This window comes from Corvus hawaiiensis, chromosome 14 (assembly GCF_020740725.1).
Source record: "Corvus hawaiiensis isolate bCorHaw1 chromosome 14, bCorHaw1.pri.cur, whole genome shotgun sequence".
NCBI classification, from domain to species: domain Eukaryota; kingdom Metazoa; phylum Chordata; class Aves; order Passeriformes; family Corvidae; genus Corvus; species Corvus hawaiiensis.
This window is the reverse complement of record NC_063226.1, coordinates 14,932,114-14,959,050: the sequence shown is the minus strand read 5'-3', so window position 1 is coordinate 14,959,050 and position 26,937 is coordinate 14,932,114. Positions and strand designations below refer to the sequence as shown.

The following is a 26,937-nucleotide window of genomic DNA, read 5'->3' as shown; positions in this document are numbered from 1 at the left end:
TTATTGTCTTCAGAAGTAGAAGTGTTAGTTGTTTGAGCCATATAGTGGTGGTTTGTGGCAAGAGTCTCCATGGAAGGCAGGAAATATGCAAATATTTAAAAATAATAGTAGACTCACCAGAGTTTGGCCAATACAGAAACTGTTGCTAGGCTGGAGGCCAAAACAAGTCCAATCAGGCCCTGACCCTCATTAGCAAAGCATTATGAAAATGCTTGACTTTTTTATGATGTTTGTGCTCCTAAGGAGTGGGTTATTAAGATTGGTACTCAGCTTAGCATTGCAAAGTTTGCATTTTAATAACAAGATGGGCCAGCTCTACTGTGGTTAATTGACAAATTCACAAAAACATGTCCTTGCTAACAAAGCATGTTGGGAGTGCAATAGCTCTCAAATGGAATACGGCTGTTGAGCTGCTCCTAGTGCTGCACTTCGTCACTGTTTGATACTACTGTGGTGTATGTTGACTGACCAAAAGCTGGGCTGTTTATTAGTTCTGCACTATAAACAAGTCAGCATCTTTCCTGGACTACTTGTATGACCTTCTGAAAGCCCTTCATTTTCATGACTGGGGTGTTGGCTAAAGGAATCAATGTAAAGAGCTTAATTTCTGAAGTGGGATATCTTCCTGTTCCATTAGTCAGAAACATATTTGCTGAGATTTTTTTTTTTTTTTTGCATTTGTGTCATCCCTTTACAACTGGTGTCCCCTAACAGACTGCATGTCTGTGTCCATGCCTTGCAGGATATGCCTGAAGTTTTTGTAATCTGACTGGGCTTTGATAGCTTCCTGGAAGGCAGTGCTTGTTGTGAGTACATGGATATTGCTTTGCCACACGGAGTACTTGCAGCCAGGGTTATTAAAGTGCTAATTTTATGAGAATGACATCTTATGGAACACAGAACAGCTCCGCAGAGTTGTGGCAAGGTCACTGGGACAGCAGCCATATAGAGATCTGTATGTCTTCCCAGAGCACTCTGGTGTTATAAAGATGGAGTTCTCACAATCCTTAAAGGTATACAAAATCTCACTTTATGCTTTTCTTTCCATTAGGTTGAAATCTGTGACACCTTTGGCAAGGTTGGACCTAGGGCTGCAGTGGTTGTAGTGTATGTGCCATAGACATAAGCCTGTAATTTATCTCTTGTCCCTCTGCCAGCAAAGATGTATCCTCTCCAGGCTTTATTGCTGCAGGATGGGTTCCAGCATCTGTGAGGCTGCTTGATTTACTGAGTGGTACTTGGAGGCCATGTTTGAGACAGAAGAGAAAGGAAGAGAAGGATCCCTGTCACAAGTTTTTATCTTTAGCATCAGTATTGCTTCTGCTTTATCTTTTTGGAAAGTTAAAAGACTTTCCTTGTTTTACATGTGGCACTTTGTACAGAGATAAGAATTGTATGCGTGAAACTCAAGAATTCATGAGTTTTAGGTGTATTTAGGTGGAAAAAAGTGTGTGATTCTCCAGTGGTGGACAGCAGTGTGGGCCAGCTAAGTAAATCTGGTTACTTTCAGCCCCTTTTTCCAGGTGACTCTAAGAATATAAGGATTGGGTGCCACACCGTTTTCCTTACTCAGTAACTGAGCACAAGGGTAAGTTCAGCTGCCAGCGAATGGCAAGTTTGCAAGACTGTTCTTTTCTGTATAAATAAACTTGCTGAAAGATTGACTTTTGGGAAAGATGATGTGCTAGACAGAGGTGCCTTGTCAGGACCTTTATGAGGAAGAAAAAGCATATTTTTGTAGTCCTCAGTACTTTATTTGACTGCCACATTAAGTAGGCAAGGAAAGTACTGCACCAACCTTCTCTTAAGTAGTGTTTCTGCAGAGAGAGTGCTGAAGGCTGAGCGGGTGGTTGAAAAACCCACAGAAAAGGTGTATTGAGGAAAGAAGCCCTCTTCAAAGAGTGCTGCAGTGCCTGAGGGGAGGTGAGTAATTGCAATTGAAGCATCTCTTAAACATGAGGGGAACAAAACTCCAGTAAGCCACTGGCCCAAATGAAAAACTGCAAGCCAAGCAATAGAAGGCAAGTTCTTTTCGTACAGTGTTGTACAAGCAGTTATCCAAACTCTGAAGAACCAAATGGTAATGTAGTATTAAAACTAATCCCTATTAAGATGCTGATAGAATACGAAGTTGTAGTAATGAGACTCACTCTTCCTTAGGAAATAGGAGCAGGATTCTGGCTCTGATTCAGTTCAACTGAAATTGAAAAATAAACAGGTAGAGAAGAGGCAGGCGGCAGAAATCTCCCATGGGATATTTCCCACTATAGTACCTGAATTCCTCTAAAACACTGGAACTAAAAGTTGAGAGAATGTATAAAGATTGGGGCTATTCACTTGGAAGGAACACTGGATAAACCCAAGCATTAAAAATGAAGTGTTATAAGTAAATGGAACACAAATTACCTTTTTCTTAATTCACAGGAAAAAGCTGCAAGTGAAACAAATACTCCTGTGTACATCTAACCACTGTAGTCTCTTTTCACCTCAAGGATGAACTACTGCAGTTTTCTGTGCTTGGACAGCTTGAGCTTTGAAGGTAGAAAATCTAAGCCACTGCAAAAAGTAGCTCCCAGCAGTACCTGTTTCTGGGAGAATATGAAATCTGTGTTTCAGGTTGTTTGGTACCAGCTGCTTTTTTTTCTTTCCCTTTTTTTCTTCTTGGAGGATTTCAAGGTGTTAAGTTTCTTCATATATGCAATATAAATGTCTTGGAATAACCTACTCAAAGACTACCTACTACCCTATGCCAATCTGCTAATTTAAGTATGTTTTCTTCCTTTTTAAATGTGTTGAGATGCTCAGCAGCAGCAGATTCTTGCTTGTCCTGAGCTGAAATAGTTAAACTAGGGTAGATGGAGATAGAGGAACATGGCAAGCACTCTGCACTCTGCTGCTACAGTGTGAGATACTTACTCTTTCTCTGACCAGTGGTCATATGAATGTATGGATCACAGATACACATTCAAGAGTTAGGCAACATAAGCATAATACACTTCCTTGGTTGTCATTTTATGTAGAATGTTTAATGGAAATTGCTCTGGAGGAGAAAACTAGGCCAGTTCAGAATGGTCTCTGACATCTTGGCACTAAATTTTAGGGGTTTGGAGATGCCAGAAATTTCTTGGAAGAGGCCATTGCAGAGAGATCAGTGATGTTCAATGGTTCTGATGCCATGAAGATTTTTGCCTTTTCTTTTATACCCCTGTTATACCTTTTACAACTTCTGTATTCCTAGTGCTTTTTGTCTACATTCTTGGACTTGTTTGTCAAGCTAAGAGACTAAACATTTTAGAAGCTTTGTAATTAGGGATTAGTGTGCCCCAGACCCCAAGGTCCTCTCCAGAACATATTCTGTAAACCAAGATAGAACCATCCAGGGGAAAGTTCCTCGGGGAGGGGGGGGGCTCACTTGAGCCTCTCATTGGGGAATCTTTGATAGATATGCTAATTAGTAAAACCTATAATGTTATACCCAATGTTGGGGGGAGGAGGAGGAAGAGAGACACAGAGACACAGGGAAAGACTCGGTGGGGTACATCTCGATGCACATGACCCGGACGCGTACACCTAAGGATCCTTAAAAATAAATACCAAGGTAAAATCCCTTTTCCCCTTCTAACCGTGTATGCCTCTTGATTTTAAGACCAGGAAAAGGCATCAGTTCCACAGATAAGGCTGCTACTTGTTTTTAAGTGATTGGATTAGTCGAAAAAAGAAAGAGACAATCTTACATAAGAACACTGAATGGCTGTTGGACCTCTGAGTGTTTCTGGGGCTTTGCAGGTTCTGTCCAACTTCTCTGTATGCAGGTTATTACAGGAGGCAAGTGGGACTTAAGGATCAATCACTGCAGTGGGGTTTGGAAGGGTTGTGTTTTGTTCCTGGCCATGTGATTATGGTGGACAAACCTGGACGAAATCTTCAGTTACTCTACCTTGTGTACCTAATGTAAAAAATAAGGCACCTCAACCTGCTTTTCTTTGTCAAGTTAGTATAGAGAGAAATGGGCTATTATTGCAATTGGTCTTTCCCTTGGCTGGATTACCCTGCCAAGAAGCTCTCCAGACTCGGCTCAGGATACTTTTGCCTAAATTGGCAACTTGGAGGAATACACTTCTCTTTTTTTCCTTTTTCTTCCTTTTTTCTAAACTGTAATCCACTATATCTGAAATGAATCACAGTTGTAATCATGTTAGCTTGACTCCTTTAAAGGCTATTGTTGCTTCTCAATTAAGTCACAGAATTTGCAATGATTTTTTTTAGAATAGTTTTTTCATTTGGAGTTCTCATAGTCACAGTATCCTCCTTCATGTTTTTGGCTACTGTTCAGTGAATCCTTTCCCTGAGAATAGTTCAGGCAGTTTTAAGTCTGCTAATATAATTTGAAGACAAGACCTTCCAAAAATCATACTGTATCTTGTGTTTCTGTTCAAGTTGTGTGAACATCATTCTTTTATCAACATTTTGAAACTGTGAAGAGGGTATGGTTACCCATTCCATGCCCTGCTAAAGCCAGTGAGTTATGGTTGTGTGGAGAGACAAGATCTCTTGATTTACTGCGTGTTGAAAATGGAGATGAGCAGAAAGAAAAGGCAGGGTGGCAAGGAACTACAAGAAGTGATCGTATAATGATACTTCCCTAAATATTTTTCTAGTCTTCAGGAACTTGTAGTTTGGGATACCTGGAACCAGAAGTGCTGTCTTTTACCAGTAATTCTCCCCAACACCTCACCCACCCCACTAGCAATGAGTAGATTCTAGTGAAGTTTTATTGAGGTGAAGTTGGAAGGAAGATGAGAATGTTCTGCAGGAATGATTGAAATACTTCAGGGGCTATACTGTTAGAAATGGAATGAAAATCAGTATTTTTTAGAACAATGTGATGTACTTTAGGAGTACATAAAAACTGATTCTGTAAGTTAGGAGTTTCTCTCCTTAATGGTTTTTCTGGTGTTACTAGCTGGCTGTCAGTTATTGCTTAGGTTTCATTATGCTGTAGATATATAAAGGGCAAGTGGCTATTTTAAAGAGTAATTATAAGTAAGAATAGAAAAATATTAAATACAGTTGTAAAAGAGAGTGGCTGAGAGCTTACTTGTAAAAGTTTATGGTTCTGCTGCTCTTGGGAGAAAGACATTTTTGTGTTTGCAGAGCAGGGCAGCCAGAGTGCTTGGAACTGTGAGATCAGCTTGCAGAGGAAGATGAGAAAAGCTGGGCTGCTTTAGAGGATCAGAACAATAACTAAAAGGTACAAAATTTGATTGAGGGGAGGTGTGTATGTGTGTGTACATACTGTTCTGTCTATCTGTCTCTCTTTGTATGTGCATATGTATGTGTGTATAGGAAGAGAAAGACAAAGTAACTCTTTAAACCAGATGGCAGTACTGTTAGAAGAACAAAAAGATATTAAAAAGACTGTGAATAAATTTTAGATTTAGAGTGTAAGGTTTCTGCTTTCTGGAGCAACATGGCATTATTGTAACCACTAATAGGATTAGTGGAAGCAAGCAATCCAAATAGTGTAGATAGATCTTGATTACTTTGATAAGATATATATATATGACACATTGCCTTTGGTAGTAAGCTTACTAGATTTGATAGTTTAAAAGGTCCCTCTGAGTTCCTTGGAGTAGACTTGGGCTTTAGGCATCAGTGTGGCGTTTTATGTTCTCATGGTCCCCCAATGGAAGGGGACTGGTAGAAGGCAATAATCCTGGTCTTTGGTTGTTTTGCTTTGGTAGTATGTTCTAGATCAAGAAATCTTCTGGTGATGAAGTTTTCAAGAATGAAGGCAGTAATTTTGCCATTGAAAGTCTCAGGTTATCAAGATATGTGGCAGAGCTTGTCTTTTCCGTATCATCTTATTGTCTGTTTATTTCTTGCCTGAAAACTGCTCTTTTGTTTTTTTTATTTGACTCTGGCAATCAGTGCCATATTGTTCATGTCCTCATGTGCAGCCATGGTAGTTAGTAATGATCCACTGGTACTCCTGACGTGAAGTTAAGTGCTGTCACCAATGAATTCTGTATCTGAATATGGGGATAACTTTTAAACTGTGGCACTGATGCTTTCTTGTGTAAGGAAGATTGTTTCTAGAGAATAGCGGTGATAGATGAAGTTTATTATCTCTAAGGGCTGTTAGATGAACTGTCTGTAGGCAGTTTGGGATGGAAAGAACTTATTTTTGAGCAGATTACTTGTTTCACTGTGAGTTCAGAGATGCCCAATTTGGTACTTTCTGATCTGGTTGGGTCTCGCAGAATAACTAACTTACTTAGTGGGGATTGGTCTCTAATAAATTGTTTTGCTTTGGCAGAGAAACTTCTACCTTTCTTTCCACCCTGCTTTTGATTTGATTAAGATTTATGACTTTCTTAAGGTAACGATGAATAGAAGCAACATTGGTCAATAACAGATCTCTGGAGGTAATGAACTTGGAGAATGTTATGTGTATAAATAATTTTTCACTGGATTGGAACTGAACCATAACTCAGCAATTGTTCATGTTAAACAGGGAATGGGGTATTGGTTTTCTGAACACAGTATCTTTTAATAAGAATGGTTGCCAAAATAAAATTCAAGGAAAGGATTCAAATGGCAAACAAAGTGTATGTTAAGCAGTAATTTTTTTTGGAGTAGTGATACTGGAGACTTTCCTGCTTGACTTCAGCCACCTAATAAAATGGATTTTTATTTGCACAGGATCTCATGACAGCAAAGAAATGGAGCAGTGTAGGAGCACAGTTTCTATGAAAGGGAGTAAGAGGGAAGCGAACAGACAGGCTCACCCTGAGCTGTCAGGGAAAGTTGAGGCTCCCATGTTTACATTGAAATGTCAGAAGACTTCAAGTTGATAATTTTGAAATTGTGGTATGTGAAGGACTTTTAAAGCAAAGCTGTATTTTGGTGGGTTGTTTATGTGGCTTTATTTTTTTTTTTTAAACCAAAACAACAAACCTATAAAGTGATATAGTAGGTGATCATTGCTTCTAGAGCTGGTAACATGGTTATTGGTGTTTTTATATGGTTATCCTGCTGTTCCTCCTCATCTCAGTTTAGGTTTCCCCCATCAGCTGAAGTATGGCCACTGCTACCTGTGTTAGGCTTGGATGCAGTTGTTAGGGAGTGGCAGCCTCTATGGGGCTAAAACTGGAAATGATGGTCAGAGGAAGTCTGACCTCACACCATGAGGTGGAACGTGCCACCACCTCGTGTGCAGTCTGGCACAGAGCTGAGTGCTGTTCATGAGGTGGATGCTGTGCCAGTGGCTGTATCTGAGCAAAGTCAACTGTGTAAACCCATGCTTTAGTTTTCAGTAAAACTTGCTGATCATGGTGTAGACCCACCTTTCCCAGGTTACTGAAAAAAAAAAATTGGTGCCAACCTCTGGCTGTCAGATCTGGTAAATAGAGGTTGCAGCCTGAAGTCAGGTCAGGGAGCAAGATGCCACAAAAGTGAAATTATTCTGCCTTGGAAGAGGTGAAAATAGGAGATTTGGCACCTTGAAGCATTGCAGTGAGAAATCCAAAAAGGAGCAACTCTGTTGTTTTCAAGGGATGTATAGCCTTTTTCATAGTCCTTTAAAAGCCATCTGTTTACCTGTGTTGATTTTAAAAATAAATAGGCAGTAGCTTGGTTGAGTCTTTAGTTTTTTTCGAATAAAGATAAATCTTCAGTGGTTTGACCTTTAGAAACTTCATTGATTAGCCAATGTACAGATTTAATAGCAACAAAATGATATTCCTCTTTAGGTCAATGATTTGGTCTGCAGCTGTTTTATTTTAGCTAATTCCTAGAATGATTGAACCATGACTGTGTGGGATCTGCACATAGGTGGTAAGTTGGTTTGGGGCTTTTTGGTAGTATACCAAATAACTGTCTTTAACAAAACTAGCAAATTTATACTATATTAAATTAAATACCATACATATTTTTACAGCATAATTGTAGGATACAGTGTTTTCAGAGAACTCCTGGTACTACTTTTGAAAGGCTATATATATACTTTGCTGGTGTGCAGTGTAGTTGTAGTTTTGTGTTAGCTTCAGAAATGTGTCATTTTCAAGGTTGATTGGTCATTAGCTTTTTGCTTTCACAAAATATCTAGTGAACAAAAACAAAACATGAACCCACAGATTTTAATGCATCAAAATTAAAATGCACTCTGGTTATCTTCCAGAGTTTTCAGTCTGATGGGATGATTTTTGAAATTCTGTTTTGACATTTGAAGGTATCTCACTGAAGGTGTTCTGTACATAGTTATGAGAGACTGTTTGCGTCTCATGCGATGTTTGAGAGAATATTTAATTTTAGAAAGAAATGTTTAAGCTTTGTTGTGGGAACATTTTAGTGTCTTTGAGATTAATTCCAGGTCTTTCAGAATTTTGTTTTCCTTTAGCCTTGTTAGTGTTGAATAACTGACTATCTCATGCAGTGTATTTGTGTCCTGCGAGCCACATGAATGACATTATAGAACTGGAGTGCAGTTTCTGAATCTGACTTCACTCACATACCAAGACTACTGCAGGTGTAATTAATGTTCTGACTATAGTTTGCTGGTTTGGGGAAGTAATGCGAGTTAAATGCAGCCTTTGGATAAGATTCCATGTCCAGGGCAAACAAAACATCCTCATACATGTGCCCCACACCATCCCTTGAACTACTTGCATTGATTAGTGTATGCTGGCTGTGCTGTTTCTGCTTGATAAGTCAGCAGCAGATACTCTGCAGCTTTTTTGTTAGGTTATTTTTTTGCTGAGTTTTAAGACTTTTTTTGCTGAGTCTTGTAGCATGCTAAATGCCAGAGCTGGCTTAAGGGATAGGGTCTTCCCATGGGGAGAGATGGGACCCTTGCAACAAGCCAGTATTAATTTTAGACTGACAAGAACTGTAGCTCAAGTTGTTTTAACCTGGGTTTGTCTTCTGCTCTGAGAATGTAACTGCTCTCCTGGTTGAGATTGTAAGCCTACTGTTGTCCCCAGCAGTGCTGAAGATGACAGTGCAGGGAAATATTTGTGTTTCAACCTGATTTGGGTTTTTTTTAGTTTGTTTTTTTCTTATTTGGTTGTTTGTTTTGGGGGTTGGTTGGTTGGTTTTTTGGGGGTTTTTTTGGTTTGTTTTTTGAGGTTTTTTTGGTGGACTCACCTCAATGACTTTTTCCAGCTTTTGGCACCTTGAGCAGGTAGATTGGTGCGTGCAAGTACATCCAGAGGCTGTGGAAGAAAAAGCAATCACATAACAGATTTCCTTTCATGATTCTGCTGTTAACAGCATTGCCAATTGTTTGCCCTACATCTAATTCCCCAGTCACCAGAACAAAGCTTGCAGGCTGGACTATAAGGCTAAACAAGGTTATGGGATTTTTTTCCCCTTGTTGAGTTCATCTGAGTACATCATGGTGCTTTTAAGCACGTAGTTGCAAACATTGCAATGTACAGCAAATGTCTGCATCGTGATTTTATGATGGTGAAGGAGCCTGCAATATGTAGCAGAACCATGTGCAGGCTGTTACAGAAAGTCTTGAGCTCCTTTTGGGTAGCTGAAGATTACATTTACAAGTTGGGGGTTTTTTCTTTGGTTTTTTTCAAAATAGTCCTGATGGATTGCTTCCACAAGACTATCTGGAGTCCAGCCCAAATACTCAATGGATCCAACAGTTCAGTCCCCACATTCAGAGGGACAGATAAGTTGGCATCATCATGGGGGGGAAGTGTTGTGGTCTTAGTAGGATTTTCTCTCAGAGAAGCTATGTGTACTCTTTCCAGCAGACTGGTTGTCTGTGCTCAGTGATCTGATCTGCTGCTACTTTGCAGGGATGGAAATTGCATTTGCTTTTCTGTAGTGTCAGTCCCTTTAGAGTCTTGAGGGTGCTCTGGAGTTACAATGGCAACCTGTTGCCCAGCAGTTCCTCAGTGTCAGGTTCAGAACTGTCCTGTGAAGGCCTGTGCTGGCCCCAGTGAACTATGTCTGACTTGTCTGTTCAGCCAAATGCTTCCCCTGTACTTAATTAAAATTGACCTCATCCCTCTGACCTATATACTGTAAAGATAGGTGTGGATGTCTCCCCAGTTGCTCCACTGGTAACAGTGTTCCACTGAGCTCCTCTACACTGGTCTTGTCAGCTCTCTGTCCCTTTCTCATTTTTATTTGCAAGAGATCCCACTGGTTTTTCTAGTTAGTTTCCTGCTTTTGATGTAGTTAAATAACTGCAAGGTGCTACCCAAACATTTAAAGTTCCATTTCCTGTTTACTTTTGACCTACCATGTATTTTCTAATCTCTTCTGTTCTCGTTAGGCAAGCTTTCTGTTTTCAAAAGCTGACCTCTCAGATTTGCTTCCTAACTTCCCCATTTAACCATGCAGTATGTAGGCTTTTATTGCAGGGACTGATGTATTCCTTTGACTGTTTTTGTTTTGCTTCCAACTTTGAGAAGTTTTTACCTGGTCTCCTAATACAGAACTTTGTCTGCTTTTGTCTGCTACTTTTTGTAATTTTTTTTCCCCTCTTTTTAGGGTTGTTTGTTCTGGGGTTTGTTTGCTTGATTGTGTTGTTTTTTAGGGGAAACAAGTTTGAGAGGATTACTAGTTACTTTTTTTTTTTTACACTGTTCCCTTAACATTAATTATCCATGTGCCAATGGTTTTTTGTCTCACTGTATTCAACTGCGATGTTGAAATATAATTGCATTGCAGGCACAGTTACAGAGCAGCTTTCCTATCCTTTAACTAGGTCCTGTGTACCACTCAAAACTAAGCCAAAAAATTGGACCTTTCATATAGGTCCTAGCACTAATTTTCAAGGTAGAAGTTGTTATTTGGAGGGAAAAAAAACCTCGACATGCCATTCTGATGAGTCACAGGGTTCATTTACTTCAGGAGATTTCCGATGCCCGTTGTTATTACCTTTCTTAAAATTGAAACTCTGTAATCTTCCTGAACTGGTAGTGTAGTTGATCATGCATCTTTATTGCTTCATTGTGTGACTTCTACCATAAGAAGTTCATTGGGCTTCTCTTCTCCTGTAACACTTTGCCATTAAATGTTTATATAACCTTCACAGACAGTGCCATTCCCCACCTGCCTGTTGTCTTTCCCATTGGAATTGCTGAGTAAGCTGGTAGGCTCTCAGTATTATCCTGTTTTGGTTTGTCCTCCTTCTGCCAGATCTTGGAGATCCTTGTTACTTTGAGGGTGTCAGGTGAGGCCAAGTATTTGGGCTTCCCATGTGTTACCTATGAAATTTCTAGCAGTAGTGTAGAAGTGTTTTTAAGTTCCAAAACTCATATTAGCATGCCAGTCTGGGTGACTCTGGCATGACTAATGCGCGTGCCTAACAAGTTCTTCCTGTTCCCATCGTGCCTAAATCCTTGCTGTCTGTATCACTGATTTCCTTTCTCAGCCTCACATGTGGATCTGGCGGCACTTGAGAAAGTAAAACCATGGAAATCCTGAGTGTAATTCTTCTGTCCATCAACCTGAGTTTCCTTTCCAGAGAATCTATCCTGTGATTCTACACTGCTTGTTACTAGTATGGATTCGGTGGATTACTGTCTTGTTTGACTGGGGGGTTTTGGGGTTTTTTTGTTCTGGGTTTTTTTTTTGCTGGATCACCAAGTAGTCAACGTTCAGTGTAGAAGCCCTGTGGAGTTGCTGCCTTTCCATCTGCCGTGTACTGGGCCAGCTGATTGTCAGATGTCACAAATACAGCAAGCTGTGTGTCGAGTAAAGTCATCTGATAACCACACCTGCTTCTTTCTAGTCCTAAGTCTATCTACTCCAAGGAGGATTCCTACCTCAACAGGAAGCAGAGGGTTGATTGTTCCAGAGATTAGCTCTGACACATCCTAGGTTCACATGAATGCTAGAGATGGCAAAAGGCATGATGATGCATGGAAGAGAAAACAAGTAGGCAACACAAGAGCCTTTTTCAGTGACATTACTGTTACATTCAGTGACATCTGTTACAAAACTGCAGAGAGGTTCATATCAGGTAATGGGCTTTTTTAAGCTTTTTAGATTTGTTCCCTCATAATGAAGGCATAACCCTAAAATTGTCAGTCTTCGAATAGGAAAAAATGCGTTTTTGGGAAGCAAAATTGCAGACAGCATCTCTGCACTTGTGTGAACTTGTTTGGTAAGAGAGAGTGGAAGAACTGATGTCCCCAGTGAGGATCTGCTAAGTTATCTCCCAGGGATGGCCAGTGGAAGATGCTACTGGAAGACGGTAACAACAGAGAAATCCTGTAAACATGTTTCTGTATCCTCCAGTAATTTCCTCTGCTAGAGCTGATGTTTGTGTGTTTATGGGTTGTCTAATTGTATGGCTGGTGATAGCATGTAGTAACCAGTATACTTGCTTAGAAAATGATGCCCTGTTACCTTTATTGTGTGAAAGTAACTAAGCCATGTCTGCTGCCTTCTGAAAATTGTGGCCTCAGTACTGGCTCTGCATGTTACTGCATCACTGTGTCACTAACTGCAGTGTATTCCTCTTCCAAAGGGATCAGTGACCAGTCATCTGGTCTGTTGCTAACACACTTCTCTGTTGCCTAAGTGCTGAGTGTGTTCTTGTTCAAGGTTAGCATGGTTATGTTTACCTCATGACCAGTTTTGTTCTGCCTTGTGCTTTGCATAATCTGCTAAAGCAACGTGTCTGAAAGCTCCTCTGCTTTTTCCAGCAGTAGTCTGCCCTCATGAAAGTAATTACCTCTCTTTAATAATCTTACTGCTATTCCCTATTGTTTAAGCTGTAATGCATGTGTTTCTTCTTGTGAGATGCAGATGTAAGCAGTCATCATCCTTGCCCTTTTTCACTGCCCCTTTTACCTCTCTTCTTTTTGAGCTGAAATCCCTGTGTATGCCCCTGCAGTGTGAAACGGAGCAGAGAAACAAACTTGGTCTAGGTTAAACTGGCAAAAAGGAGAGAGATATTTTTAACCAGATCAGTTCCTCTATCACACATGTTCATTGCAGAACAAGAAAGGAGGCTATCTGGGGATGGGAGGGTAGGGCGAGTCTGTATTTATTTAAGCAACAGCTCTGGACTTCACTGTTACTCAACCCTCGATGCAGTCAGTAGTGATTTAAGGGGTGGGAAGACACTGACAGATCATCTAGTTCATCTGAAGGCATGATATCCTGTGTTCTATAGCTATGCTGACAGAGAGATGTCTGTCGTCCTTAAAAACATCCAGTCTCCATAGACATTACCTTCAAACCAGTGAGAGCTCTGTGATTTTGAATCATCTTTGTCCATCCTAAAAGTGCTGTCTTTTATTATGTCTTTATCAAAAATATAAATTCCCTTTGGCTCTAATTCCAGCACTGTATTTAGACTATCTTTAAACTGTCATCTCATTGGTTAAATTACATGGTTAAGTTCTATACAAATAGTACAATCTAGAATGCATTGATTTAATAGTAATTAATTTATTCCAGCTGTTGAGTTAGTGAAGTCTGAATTAGATGGCAAATTCAGCTTCTTCTGAGGCTTGTTTTTTGGCTCCTCTCGCATTCTCATGAGCTTCTTGAAACCACTTCCAAAATAATTTAATGTTTACTAAATTTTCAAAGTTAAACGTTTTTAAAATAAATTCTAAAAATCTGAAAGTAAATGCTAATGTGTCTTCTTGTTGTATGGTTCCTAGTGTTTCAAGTCTCTTGCAAGCTACTGTTATCTAGTGGACCTTTAAAACAGGTAATTTAAAATGAAAAGGAGCAATGATTTTAAAGGAATAATTTTGAATGTTTGGCTGAACTGCAGTCTCTCCTGTCAGCTGATACCTTGGCATATAAGTTTTGTAACATATTATTGCTATAAAGCATCCTGTGTAGTTTCAATTTTTTCCTTAGGTTTCTTTAAATATTTCTCAATCCTTTGAACCATGTTCCACTTAAGCAGAAAACTCCTGTGTGTTAATTTCTCACAGGATTGGCAAATTCTAAGTTATTGGCATAAATTGTTTGTTCATCTGTTTATGTTGTGCCCTTAGGTGCTTCTGTCTCAGCATGCATTGTGCATTTGGCAACTAAGAGAAATCCATTTGGATCTTTAAAATGCTGCCTTTTTGACTGTGTCTAGTGTCTTGTATGTATGAAGTGTCTGAACTTAATTAAGAAAGTTATTTTCCAGAACAAATTGCATACATTGCATTGCCTGCTTCTACTCGCTGATCTAATATTTTGGAAGAACAGCATGTCTCACAGTTAGCTGAAATTCATTAAAACCTAAGTTATGATTTGTCTATAGCAGGAGAATCCCAGTTATAGCTCTAATAAAATTTTGTGTGACCTTTTATTAACTGCAACTCCTGCTGTTCACTGATGGCTTGTGTAAATGCTTCAGGTAATGTTTCACTAGAACAAAAAAACCAGTTTATGAAAATCCAGTGGTCACTGGCAATTTGGGCAAAACTGACAAGTCTATTCAGAGTGAAAAATTCAGTATCTTCACTGGAAATGAGAACTGACTCTCTTTTAAGGTAGTTTGTGTAGACTGTAAAGGTAGGAGTAGTTTGTTAAGGTGCTGTCTGAAATCTATGCAAAACAGTGTTCTCTGGCTCCTGGTTTGTAATAAATATGCAGCAACTACTTGTGAGCATGGAATTGTTTTCTCTCTTAAAAGAATGGAAATAATGCTGTGGCACATAGCTTCCAGACTTCTAGTGCTTGGAGAATGCTTTTTCTCTATCAAATTTCGAAACTAATTTTATGCCTGAGTCATTCTGCTAGTGATAAAAGGGGAAACGTTATACCAGTGCCTCAAAACTAATGTTTGCTGCATTCCTGCTAGTGACTTCCAAGGAAATAAAATTACAGGAGCTGGAGCTATTCTTACCTGATTTCTTTAGCACTGTCTTCTGGTCTTTTATGGGGTAGAAGCTCTGGGGATTTTACGCAGCTTTCTAAAACGTGTTGCATGTGGTGTTCTTAAAACATGTGGGTTTGGATACATTCATGGAATTTTAGGAAAGGTTTCTGCTGAATCCTTTCAAAGCATTAATTGCAAAAAAATTACAGTTGAAAAGAGAATACTTTCAATGGAAATATTTTGTCTCAATTCGAGTCTGTACCTAGAGATATTTGAGATCTTTGGTGGTCCTGAAATTGCTTCAACTTTGACTTGCAAAGTGTCCAGTTATGTTGCTAGGCTGACTATTTTGCCCCTTTTAAAATGTTTTTTTTTGACCTGACTATCTCTACTTGCTCCTTCTGGAGAGGACTCTCTGCAGTGTTGCTTTGGGAGGATAAGTAGTTCCAGTCCTTGTTAATTTGAAGACTTGTTTAGTTTGTTAATGTGTACATGTGCTTTGAGTTCATGTTGAGATATGAGAGCTGTGTGTGGTTTGAAGTTGCTCACTTTCTTTGAAACTTGGGCGGGGAGGTGACTTTGGCTGGAACCTTTCTACCTTGAAACACTTCAAATGTAGCCAGAGTTTCTTGATGCAAATTATTTATTGGCTCAGATGCAGTATTTTCCTGGTGCTTCTGTCAACAGCTACCCAAGGGAACATAAAATAGTGTGATGTTTTCTGGGGAATGAGAAAGGTAGAAATAGCCAGGGAGGAAATACCAGCTTTGCTTTGTGAATAGTTTTTGTTAACAAATCAGTAGTTTCAATGTATAATCTGAAGTTAGTTTGATTTGATTAAAAGAAGTATAATGGATGACTAATAGTAAAGGTACCAAGGAAACAAAAGTATATTTCTTCAGAATGTTTAAATATGTCCCATAGAAAATCATAATCCGGTGACTGCAGATTCTGAAGTAATAATGTTAATAATTCATAATGACACTGAATTGATGTATTAACTTCATAAAGTCTGATTTTTCTGCTCTGGTTCATAATTGTGCAATTGGGGAAAAAGAATTGCTTAAGTAGGTCAGAGCATAAATGTGAAGAGTTCTATAATGTATATATATTGTTACATAATTTTATTAAATATTGCAAATTATGGTGCCATAATAACCTAGAATATGGTGACACTTGTTCTTGGGTGCTTTTGACATTAGAGCAGAATTTTATCTGGAGTTACAGTCCTTTCCCTGGATGTGTTTAATAAGCATGTGAACTGTCTTGAAAGATTAAGTATTACTTTGATAAGAGAAGTTCCAAAGAACCTTAAAGTCTGCATTTCAAAATTCAAAACACACTTTCTCATAACTTTTTGTTGAGTTTTTTTGGGAACATGCTGAATGCTCCAAAAGTTTTAATCAAAATGAAGGCTCCAGAATCTATGAAACAAATAGAGACTTACTTAGTGAGGGTTGAGGACTTTCTCCCTGATTTGTAATGGTCAAGTGGAATGCAATAACTTGAGTATTACATTTCTCGCCCTCCTTTTTAAAAACTGGTTACAAAGGGAGATTTAAGTATGAAAAAGATGGAGGGAGGACAGAAATGGAAGAGGAGCTGGAAGGAGTGGGAGAAGGGAAAGAAAGCCTAAAAACACACGAAATACAGAAATGGGTGCAATGAGCAGAAGATTGAATTTTGAAAGTTCAGAGTGTGATGGAGGCAGGAGTGCATGCTTATTCTGTAATACCTTGTCACATCTCAGATTGTGTGAGGGTGATAATGCTCATCAGAGGAGTGTTACATGTTTATGGCTTTGTTACAGAACAGTGTACACTTCAGCAATTCCTGATCTAGTGCTTAATGAGAGCCAGAATCATCTAGGCCGAGTGCAGAGCCATCCTATCTGCGCTCACACATATGGCAGTACACTGCTCAGATAAACATGCTCGCCTGGAACTAGTCAAGGGATGTCTGTCTTCAAGCTGCATTGCTCCAGACCTGTGCTGAGAGACTTGTGGGCATCTTTAATGAAAAGAGTATGTATGGAACAATAAGCCTTTTTAAAAAGCAAAGCTGATGAATTAATTGTCTTTTAATTTTTTGGTGTTGAAATAGAGATGGTTGGTTGGTTTTGAGGAGCAGGTTTGTGTGTTTACCCTGCTGGTCAGGACTTGGATAGGATTAGCTGAAGTTTACAAGATAGAAGGCTAAACGGCCTAGTCAGAGGTAAATATGAAAGAGCAAGGGATCATGGTGTGCATGATCACAGAAAGTACTGCGATAATACCCTGGTGAGGAGCCTTGGCATCACAAATGCTGTGTTGTAAAGAGGCTGTAACCCCTTGTCCCATTGTGATAGTTCTATTCTACATTGTTAGCTTTTATTATTTAAAACTTAGAGACATGTTCTACTCGACCTTCGGAGGAAGGTGAAAAACTCTTCTCTTTCCTCACAGTTCCTTCACTTCTATAGTCTTTTGAGGAGCAGTGAATTTTCCATTTTATTCTTCCTTGCTTTTTGATTCCTCCTATCTACACCCTAATCATGTCCTCCCCTCCCTGTTTTGTGTGGGTGCCGGCTTCGTGCCACTGTTCTTCATCATTGCAAAGAGTATTTTCAATTTGAAGTGACTAATGGTTTCCCTGTTGCATGGATGATTCTGACAAGAAATAGTAAACATAAAGACTGTACTAGCCTTACTGTTGCTAAGATCAACAGCCAAGGTGCTGGAATAACCTTGTGATACTGCATTGGCTAATGCTTGGGTCATACTTGGAAAGCTTTCTTCACAGCTGTATGGGTTAGAAATATTTTTAAGGCTTGATTTATTTATTTTTTTTAATTTAAAAAAATCCTTCTCAATTAAATAACACAGCCATGTCTATACCCCGTCTGGCCTAACTGCAGAGGATCTCTGTTGGATACTTAATTTAACTTACTATCTAGGAGATACAAATGGTTTAGTGACTAAAGTACAGCCGTAGGCTTTGATGCTCTAAAGATAGTTAATTCTAGATGACTTCAGTTAATGATTTAGTACCTATCCAGATGTATAAAACTGATACCTGCTGTCTGAGGTATAAAACAGCTTGATGGTCTTGGAGTCTGTGGTAGACAAGAGCTGCGGTTGGAACATTAAGTGCTGTAATTTGAAGCAGTCTGAGATGATGAACTGGTATGTCCTCTTGGTTAGTGTGAGCATACTCAGCTGTGTGACACATCAGTCCATTGTACAAACTCAATTTATACCCAGTTGAAGTTATAATGTTGGGAATTTGGGGAAGAAACATTCCATTTCAGAGGACAGTTCAAGTGTTTCACCTTAAAACAAGATATATAGGCCTAAAGATTCATCAGTAACTGAGCAATGAAGTGAGTAATTAGTTCACCTGTAAGGAAGGTGCCATCCTGGGGAATTTCCAGGTGCGTTGTGACCTGTAGGGCTGCAGGCTTAAGTGCTCTGACTTGTCACCTGTACTGCCCTGAGAAATATCGCTATGGAGAATGTTATGATTTTGAAAGTTGTTTCTTGAAAGTGCAGTCTGAGGAACTGTAGACATTCAAACTTTTTTTAGCAATGCTTAATAAGCTATGCATAGTAAACGTCTGTGATTTCTGAGGCATTCTGGGTTTTGTTACATGTAAATATTTATTTTAGCAAAGTGAACAGCAAACTTAGGAACATATGTCATAGAAACTCAATTTGTTTCATGAACTTGAGGGATTTTCTTGTGAGAATTAAAGGGAGAAGGTGCAAAATAGTGACTTTTGTCATTTGTTTTGATGTTTTGTTGGTCATGTCTGACTAAGCATCCAGTCTGAACATACCGAAAATTTCTTGTCGTCCCCTTACAAACTGTTACTTGTACCTTCTCTTTCCCGGAGTGCTGCCCATATTGCCTGAGCTCGTGCAATAGAGTGTACAAGAATAGCAGTTCTGATGCTGCAGCTGAAGGAGCAGACACATAGTCTGGCTGTTTGTGAATTCATGTCATTTTTTAAAATAAATTTTGAACACAACCTTAATTAAGGTGTTGTAGGTTCACTTTAGAAAACGACCTGCCAGGTCATTTTTAACCCTGATTATGCTCTTGTTTAAACTAGATATTCTTAAAATAGTAGCTGCTTTCTGACCTTCCTTAAGATTAGCTGCTTAGATAAGCAGAACTTGCTCACAAATTCACACCTAGCAGCTCAGGGCACATGATCATTTTGGGAAAATCACTGAATATACTGAGTGGTTTATATGCCTAGAGAAATCAATCTCTAATGTTGATTTCTGAAATACAGTAGTTGGAAGAGTTGCTCATTTAGTCCTGAGAATCACTGAAAGAATATGCTGTACCCTCAGAAGTAATTAGTAACATTTTCAGTAATTGTATAGTATTTTAAATTCAAAAATTGCAGCTCTTTCTTCTGGCTTCTGAAGCCAGTAGGTTGTGATTGTCTTTGGATCACCATACGTTGGTAGTAATGAACCTTCTTCATTGACTAAATGTGTTGAAGGAGTAGTGCAGTACTGACTGTTTTTAAGAAGCTCAGCATGTTTCCCACGTGGAAGAAGAAAGTTATAGAATAAATTTCCTTCTGTTTGGGGAAATGTATGCTTGACATGCTCCAGTCTTTATGGATTTTGCTCGATGGTATCACTGTCCTAGAAAGTTGAGGTTTCTTATGTATATGTGACTGGACACAGGCTGGGGAACAGATTTCAGACTTTACTTGGTAGCTAATTCCTTTTTTGATTGTGTAAAACTAGTCAAGTAAATTGTGCTATTAACAGCTAATGTTAAAATATGTGTTAAGTGGCACTGTAGTGAAAAAACCAACTTTTTGTTTGCAACTAGCCCGAAAGACTCTTTATATTGGCTTTCAGAACAGGAAAAATATTATGTATGGGCTTCTCTAAATTTTTGCTTTAGAATTTGCTGTGAGCTTGAGATGAAGAAACTGGTTTCTATTCTGTATTCAGAAAATGTTGAAGAGCACCTTGAACCTCAAGGAAGCCACTCAGTTTTCTGTTCCTTGAAGCAATAAATAATGTTTTCTGATCCTTAAAATGTGGTTAATATTACATATCTTATATCTTTCTTTCTCTCCTCAATTCCGTAATACTACTACGTTAGAAGGAAACATACAGAAGTATAATATGAATGTGGGTTTTTCAGATTTTTTTGTGTTTTGACCATGGGGGTTTGTAATGACAGTTCTCTCCCACAGTGTTATACAGTTTCATGTGTGAATTGTCCCTTTGTTACCTTATCTTGCATCATACAAAATCAGAAAAGGAGCCTGCAGTGAATATCAGGAGGCCATTTTTCTCTTTTCTCTTGTTAAAGGATGGAATCAAATATATTTACTGCATTCCTGACAGTGGCCTGTTTTTGGAGGCCTTTGAGGATACACTGGTGATGGCAGCTGTAAATCCTCCAAGGCAGTCAATCCCAACACTTAATGATTCTTACTGTTAGGACTTTCTTTAATTGAACATCTTACAATGTGGGTTTCTTAGCATCTTCTGTTGCCAGATGTTCCCCGAAGTCTCTGAGTTAAGTAGCTGGCAAACAATTTCCTTGTCTTTCTTTTTCTTCTCATAAATGATTTTATGAGAAGAGTGGGGGTTATTCCTTTATACTCGTTTATATTCATATGTTGCAAATCGATCGTCTCTGTTGTGCCTCTTCTTGTGCTTTGCTGTTTTTCTGTCTTCTCCAGTTTTTCCAAGTGGCTGTATTGCTGTGATTGTCAGTCTTCATGCACTTGTGCCATTTTCCTTTGAGGAAGGAGCTTGGAGCTCCTGTGAGAAGCTACTGACTTCTTCCTTTTGTTGCTTCTCTTGGCTTCCAGAAAGCTTTATGTATTAATTGTCTACATTTACCAAATTCTGTCTTTGTAAATGTGGATGGAGGGCTATTGCTGTTCTCCCTTATTCTCCTTTGGAAGCTCATGAACTCCTGTCTTGACTTTCTTGTGTCTTACCAGACTTTATCTGGAATATATCTGGTGACCTAAAATGTCCTTGACCCACATTGTGTGTTTGCATGATGACTGTTTGAGAAAGACACCAGACTTTTTTTGTGGTCGTTGACCAGCTCCGTAATTTCATCCACTGCGTTTCCCCTTTCATCACAAGCCAGGTACTTCCAGCATACCTGCCCTCGTCCTGTGCCTCAGAGGTCTGTGCAGGTGCCCTTCATAAGGCTGTTGAGGGGGGTATGCTACTTCCTTCACTCCTGAGCTGTATTCTCTTATATCGAGTAATGAGACTCAGCCCATGGAATTGTGACAGCTGGAAATACCCCAGCCTGGAGAGTGCGGGAGTTGAGTGCATCAGTTGTAGAAGGGAGGCTGCTCTCTGTGCTTCTGGACAGGGCTGGCACTGCACCTGGGAGGAGTCGCAGCAGACTGTTCAGTGACGAACTTGAATTCCTTTTCTTCCAGATGCTTCTAGTTGGAAACAGTGTTATATGAACATTTAGTGTTATTAGAAGGTGCAGCATGATCACAAATAAGACAGGGTAATTTTATGTTAAAAAATATAAATCTTAAAATTTCTTGAACTGGGGAGCAATAGCTCATTCACCTGTGTGAAATAAAGAGGAAAATGCTGGAAGTGCCACTTTGTGTGTTCTGAGTGCTTCCTGGGCATGTGAGAGCTCGGAGATCCTCAGAGCCAAAGGGGGAGCACTCTGGTCTTTCAAAGGGGTGAGCGTGCAGCTTTTCAAAGTGTCAGATCCTGCAGCTCTGGGTGTCAAATAACATGAGGGCTGTAGAGGCTTTCTTATCTTCTCTGGTTATAAAAGGTAGTGGTTAAATAACTATAATTAAAGTGTCTGTCTAAATATCATTTTACCTTCCAGTTCATCAAGTTTAATCCTTTTCAAAGTCCTCTAAGTTTTTCATTACTTGAAAGTCTTCAAATGAAACAAAAACATTTCTCACTCATCTTTAATAAAAGTAGAGAAGTATTCTTCATCTGTTACCCTTTCTTTCCACTGTTCTTCTCACCTTCCCCCCCTTTATTTTTCTCCATATCCATAACAAGGAAGAGCAACTTTTCATACTGGTGGTATCAGGACAAGACCAATTTATTCATAGTTCTTGCTTTCTCTCCCACACCCGAACTTAAAGAATCCCTTCACTTTTTTGGTAAATAAGAGGCAGCTTGTATCCAGTGCTGCTTTATATTGAAAGAAGGTATTTTTAACAGTGCATTCTGCATGATGTCAGTGTAAGTTATTGGCATGATGACTCTTAACTGTGATAGCTGACTGATTGCTAAAATAGCTTGCAGACTTCTGCTTTCAGTCTAAATATTTTCAGTAACATATAGCAACAGGTCAGTTATTGATTTAGGCGATTTTGGTTGTGAAAAATTACCAATGCCCTAAGCACGCTTTTTAAGTGTGATGTATCAGAGACTATTCTGATACTTGCTTTCAATGTTTAGACAGGTTTATAAATTGTGGCCTGCATGTGAATTGTTCCAGTTTTCGAGGAGTTGTAACAGATTAATGCTCAAGTACAGCACTGTCCTAGTTTTTTCATTAATGAAAAGGGTGTAATAGTAGCTGGAGTGTGACATGGGCAGCACTGATCGGGTGACCCAAGCAACTGGGCTTCAGCCACACATTTTCTGGCTTGCTTTTAAAGTCGGTGTTCAGGGTGTTGGATACATGCATGTATTTCAGAATCTGACAAGGAGACAGATTGTGTAGGTATGCCCCTTTGATGAGTGCAGTTATATATAAGGAAACAATATCAGTTTAAACTCTTACTGTTTGCAACTGAAAGGAAAAACAATATACATGATCAGCTGGATTTCATGGGGTAGTGCCTGACAACCTCTATAGCAAATAACTGAAACAGTTCCTGCTGTTTAGATTAGAGCTGGGCAAGACTTTTCAATAAATAGTAAGTTAAGCAATGTTTAGATGGCGAGTTTATAGTCTTCAGGTTGCTTGTGAATTTGCTGTGGCACCTGTAAGTAGTTTTGGATAGAAATACTTTTTCAGTGTCTGGCTCTCAAACAAAAGAAATCAAAATGTAGACTTTCATGAAAGAAGAATGATTGTCACGTGTACAGGGCTTCAGAGGGTGTGGATTTGGTCTCTTCTTCTGTTCCTGTATGGTTTGAAACATCTTCCACCATCTTTCAGTTACTGATACTTGGGGGTGCTCTGCAGCACTCCTGCTAACACTGTCAGCAGCATATGTTAGAGGTTCCTGGCACCACAAAGAGAAGCTGAACAAATAAGTTTCCGAGTCTGTTGGTTCAAGCCCGCTCACTCACGAGCTTGGAGCTGTTCTGCTTTTATGCTTCATCCTAAACTGAGTAAGAGAACTGCTTGAAGCTGATTATTAGGGCACCTCCCAGGGACGTGCAGTGTCTGGTTTTGTGAATGTTTTTTTTAAAACTAACAAACAACAATCACATCTGCAGCTTTCTGACTGCATCAAGAGGGAACCAGACAAAAAGGTGAGAGCACTCCACCCACCATACTCTTTGGTTCTTGTGGGATATGTGGCTTCAAACTTCCTTAGGCAGAAAGAAGACCGATCTCCAGTATGCCATGCATATCCTTGCTGTACATCATTGGATAACAACGACTCCAAGCATCTGCCATCTTTCCTGCTTTTTACTGAAGACTTTTAGGTCTAACAATGTGTTGCTCAAAAAACCCCTTGTTTTTATTTTAAGAAAAACAGGTAACAGATGAAAAAGCTGGGTTTTTTTCAAGTTGAAAATGAACCAATTTACTTAGCTGCTTTTGACATCAATATCTGTGGAGTTGGTACTTTAGATTTGCAGTTATATCAGATAGCAAGTCTATTTGTGGGTTATTGGCTTTAAAACACAAGAAAATAATTGCAGGCTTGAGGAACATAGGCTGGCATCTGAAAACAAGGATGCCAATAAAAAGCAAAATAACATCCCTAGTAAGAAAAATATTCTTTTCTCTCCATAGCTTGTCTAGCTTCTATGAGCATGTTTGCTATGGTCTTTGTTTAGTGTAAGAGTAGAAATGCTTTCTGAAGACTTGGACTTCATATTGGGCTGTAAGAGTTAGTACTAAAATGTAGCAGTCCGTGTTGAGCAGCTAGTTCAGAGATGGAAGCATCAATTCAGGTGCAAGACCCTCCTCTGTAATTCTGTCTGCGGTTCCAAACATGGATGTTCAAGAAGGCAAATTTAAACTGGAAAAAAGTGTAGAGAAGAGATGTGATGGTCAGAATGGAAAGGTCCCCTTTGAGAGGAAACTGAATGAGCACAACCCACTCAACTCAGCAAAGTGAAGTCTGGAGAGGCATGAGAGTTATTTCTATAAATACTTGGGGGAATAATAACCAGGAAAGGAAAGAACTATTTAAACTAAAGGACAATGCTGGCACAAGAATAGCTAGGTGCAAGCTGGCTGGGAAAACATTTTGGCAGGAAATCACAATGTTTCCAGAGGTTCTGAACTTCAGCAGGGTTTTGAGGCAACCTTCAAATTTTTCATTTTGGGGGTTTTTGTCTCCTTTATTTCTATTTCTAACAGTAGAATGTGGATCATTTATGAACAGAATTATATAATTATTCCTTATAATTGCAGGAGCCCTGAAGGTCTCTTTCAGCCATATTTGTTGAATCTTAAGAGTTAGAATCCTCTTGGGTCACTGACTGTTCTGAACCTGTGGTCCATATTACGCTTTGAAGACACCTGTGATGGAAATTGAGTAATTCTGTTCAGTAGGCTTAGATTTCCTGTGTAGACATCCTCATACCTTTAGTGGCACCTGGGGAGAAGTACAGAAGTTGAAAGGTTGGAAAAACATCTTTAGTCAGACTTTGTGTTGTATGGTAATAATGTCTACCAGTGGTGGTTCATTTACCAAACTCAGTGTGAGCAGTATGTTTATACTCCTACTTACCACTAGCACAAAAATATATGTATATAACTTTGACATTTTCTCTTGGTACTCATTGATAAGGACCTTCAAACTGTATGCAAATGTTTCAGTACTATTTGACATTCAGTGAAGTTCTCTGGTCTTCTCTTGTCCTTTTAAAGTAGCAGTAATGATGCATTTTAGAAGGAATTCAGTTTTGACAGGAACGTAAATGTGTATATGTTTCCCTGAATTACGGCCCTCACCTAAGTGTATTACAGGTAATAAATCTCATAATCCAAGAGAATCCAAGGTCAAGAGAATAGTGCTAAAGTCCATTTTAAGTCTTACTCATGCTTATTTCTGTTTAAGTGGAGAGAGTGGTTTCAGCCATTGTGATCTAATAGTTTTGTTGGTACCATTAAGGATGACTGGGATACCTTTCTTGCAAATGTAGTAAAATGCCACTTGTTGATCTGAATGGAAAATAGTGCAATAGCCCATGTTTTATTAAGTGTTTGGTAATGGGCCCTTCTGGCTTTATGCTTTTCAGTATTTATTAAACAACTTTGAAAAGGGGAGAGGGGGTGGCAGTAAAAAAGAAAAGGAAATTCAAAAGAAAACTATGACTTCAGCTTCCTCTTTTATTCATCATCATTGAAAGAAGGGAACTTGTCCCGATCAATCAAGTAAGGAGGAAGTGGCTGTACCAGCAGGTGATAACAGGTTTTAGCAAGTTAGGAGAGGACTGAATGCTGCTGTGTTAGTGCTGCAGACTGAGGCATATCCTTCACTGCTATCACAGGACGAGTATCTTGTGCCACTCCAGGCAAAACTAATGGTGTGGAAGGAGAAAAGGAATATGGGCTGTTCCTTGAGAGTCCCAAACTGCACCCATTCCTATGTATGTACCCCTGTACAGTTAAACCCATCTCTGTTACACTGTGCAGCTGTGCAATGACTGATCTGCTTGTGTAATTAAATGCACTCTTCTCTATGTAATACACTTTAGTTCATCACCTTTCTAGAAAAAGAGTAGATTTTACATGCTTTTCTTCTCAAACCATCCCTGTTCATCTCAGTATTAGAAATCTTTGTTAGGGTTGGTATCCAGGAGCTACATGCACTCCCTTGAGAAATTCAATTTAGTGTGGTTTTCTGTTGCTCGTGTATTGATTGATGCAATGCTCTAGAACTGCAAGGAAAGGTTTGGTCCCCAAGAGATGTATGGTTTGCCTCTTTCTTTTTAATTTAGCGTATGGATTGTTTGGTTATTAGTATTTCTTTGTAACTGTCATGCTCATGTGATCATATTAGAGATTTTGCTCCACTTCTGGTTGCTTTTGATATTTTTAAATGCTAACTTCATGGAGAAAATATCCTTTCCTCTGGTAGTTCTTTAAGTTTAGAGAGCATTCCTAAATTTCGTTGTCTTCCATGGATTCCTGTTTCTGGCCAGCAGTGTTAAGGACCAAAATATTCATGTTCAGAAGGAGGGATGGCTGGTGTGACAGGTATTTTTGCCTTCCAGAAAGGGTTCCTTATGTACAGATCTCTAAGGTAAAGTTTTTCCCATTCACAGAAGAAGGTTAATGGGTTAACAGTAAGGTACACTGAGCATATTGGATCTGTTACCAAGCAGTTTCATTCTGCCCCTAAACTATTCCAGTAATTTTATTTTCTATTATATCAGATGAACAATGTTTCTAGAACAGTCAAAAGAATTGCGAAGGACATTTCTAACTGCTTTGGCCTGTTCAGATACAGTTATTTTAGAGATTTGGCTCCCTGTTGCCTGAAATGGAAGGGCACTGTTACTGAGATTTCACACTGTCAAAATTGCTTCTGTGATCATGTCTCTCTTTTCCTCCCTAACACAGCCCACTGTTTGTAACGTGGAAGATCGGTCGAGATAAACGATTGCGTGGATGCATAGGTACTTTTTCCGCCATGAACCTGCATTCAGGACTCAGGGAGTACACACTTACTAGGTAAGAATTTGTTTTCTGTAGCCTTGACTCACATATTTAAGTAGTCCGTTGAGGAGATGAGAGGTGTGCTTTGGTTTGTTTTGGGTTTTTTGGCTGTGTCACTGTATGGGTCAGTGAAAACCTGTGTCTCCTTTTGATGCTAAGTGTATTGCCTGGATATTTGACTACTGGTGTCACGAGGCCATGTTTTCAGTTAAAAACCATAAGTTGAGCCTATTCTCTTTTTATTGGTCTGGAAACTACTCTCCAGTAGCTTATTGTAACTGATTATT

General features: G+C 39.2%; 1 protein-coding gene across 2 annotated transcripts in view; it reads left to right on the top strand.

The window, feature by feature from the left end:
• The window catches only part of AMMECR1 (AMMECR nuclear protein 1), a 99,655-nt gene that overhangs the window by 32,907 nt on the left and 39,811 nt on the right, over nucleotides 1-26,937 (top strand). For both annotated transcript variants that reach the window (XM_048318800.1, XM_048318801.1), the window contains exon 3: nucleotides 26,555-26,665. In XM_048318800.1, the coding sequence (XP_048174757.1) occupies nucleotides 26,555-26,665 (111 nt within the window). The remainder of the gene's footprint in view (nucleotides 1-26,554; nucleotides 26,666-26,937) is intronic.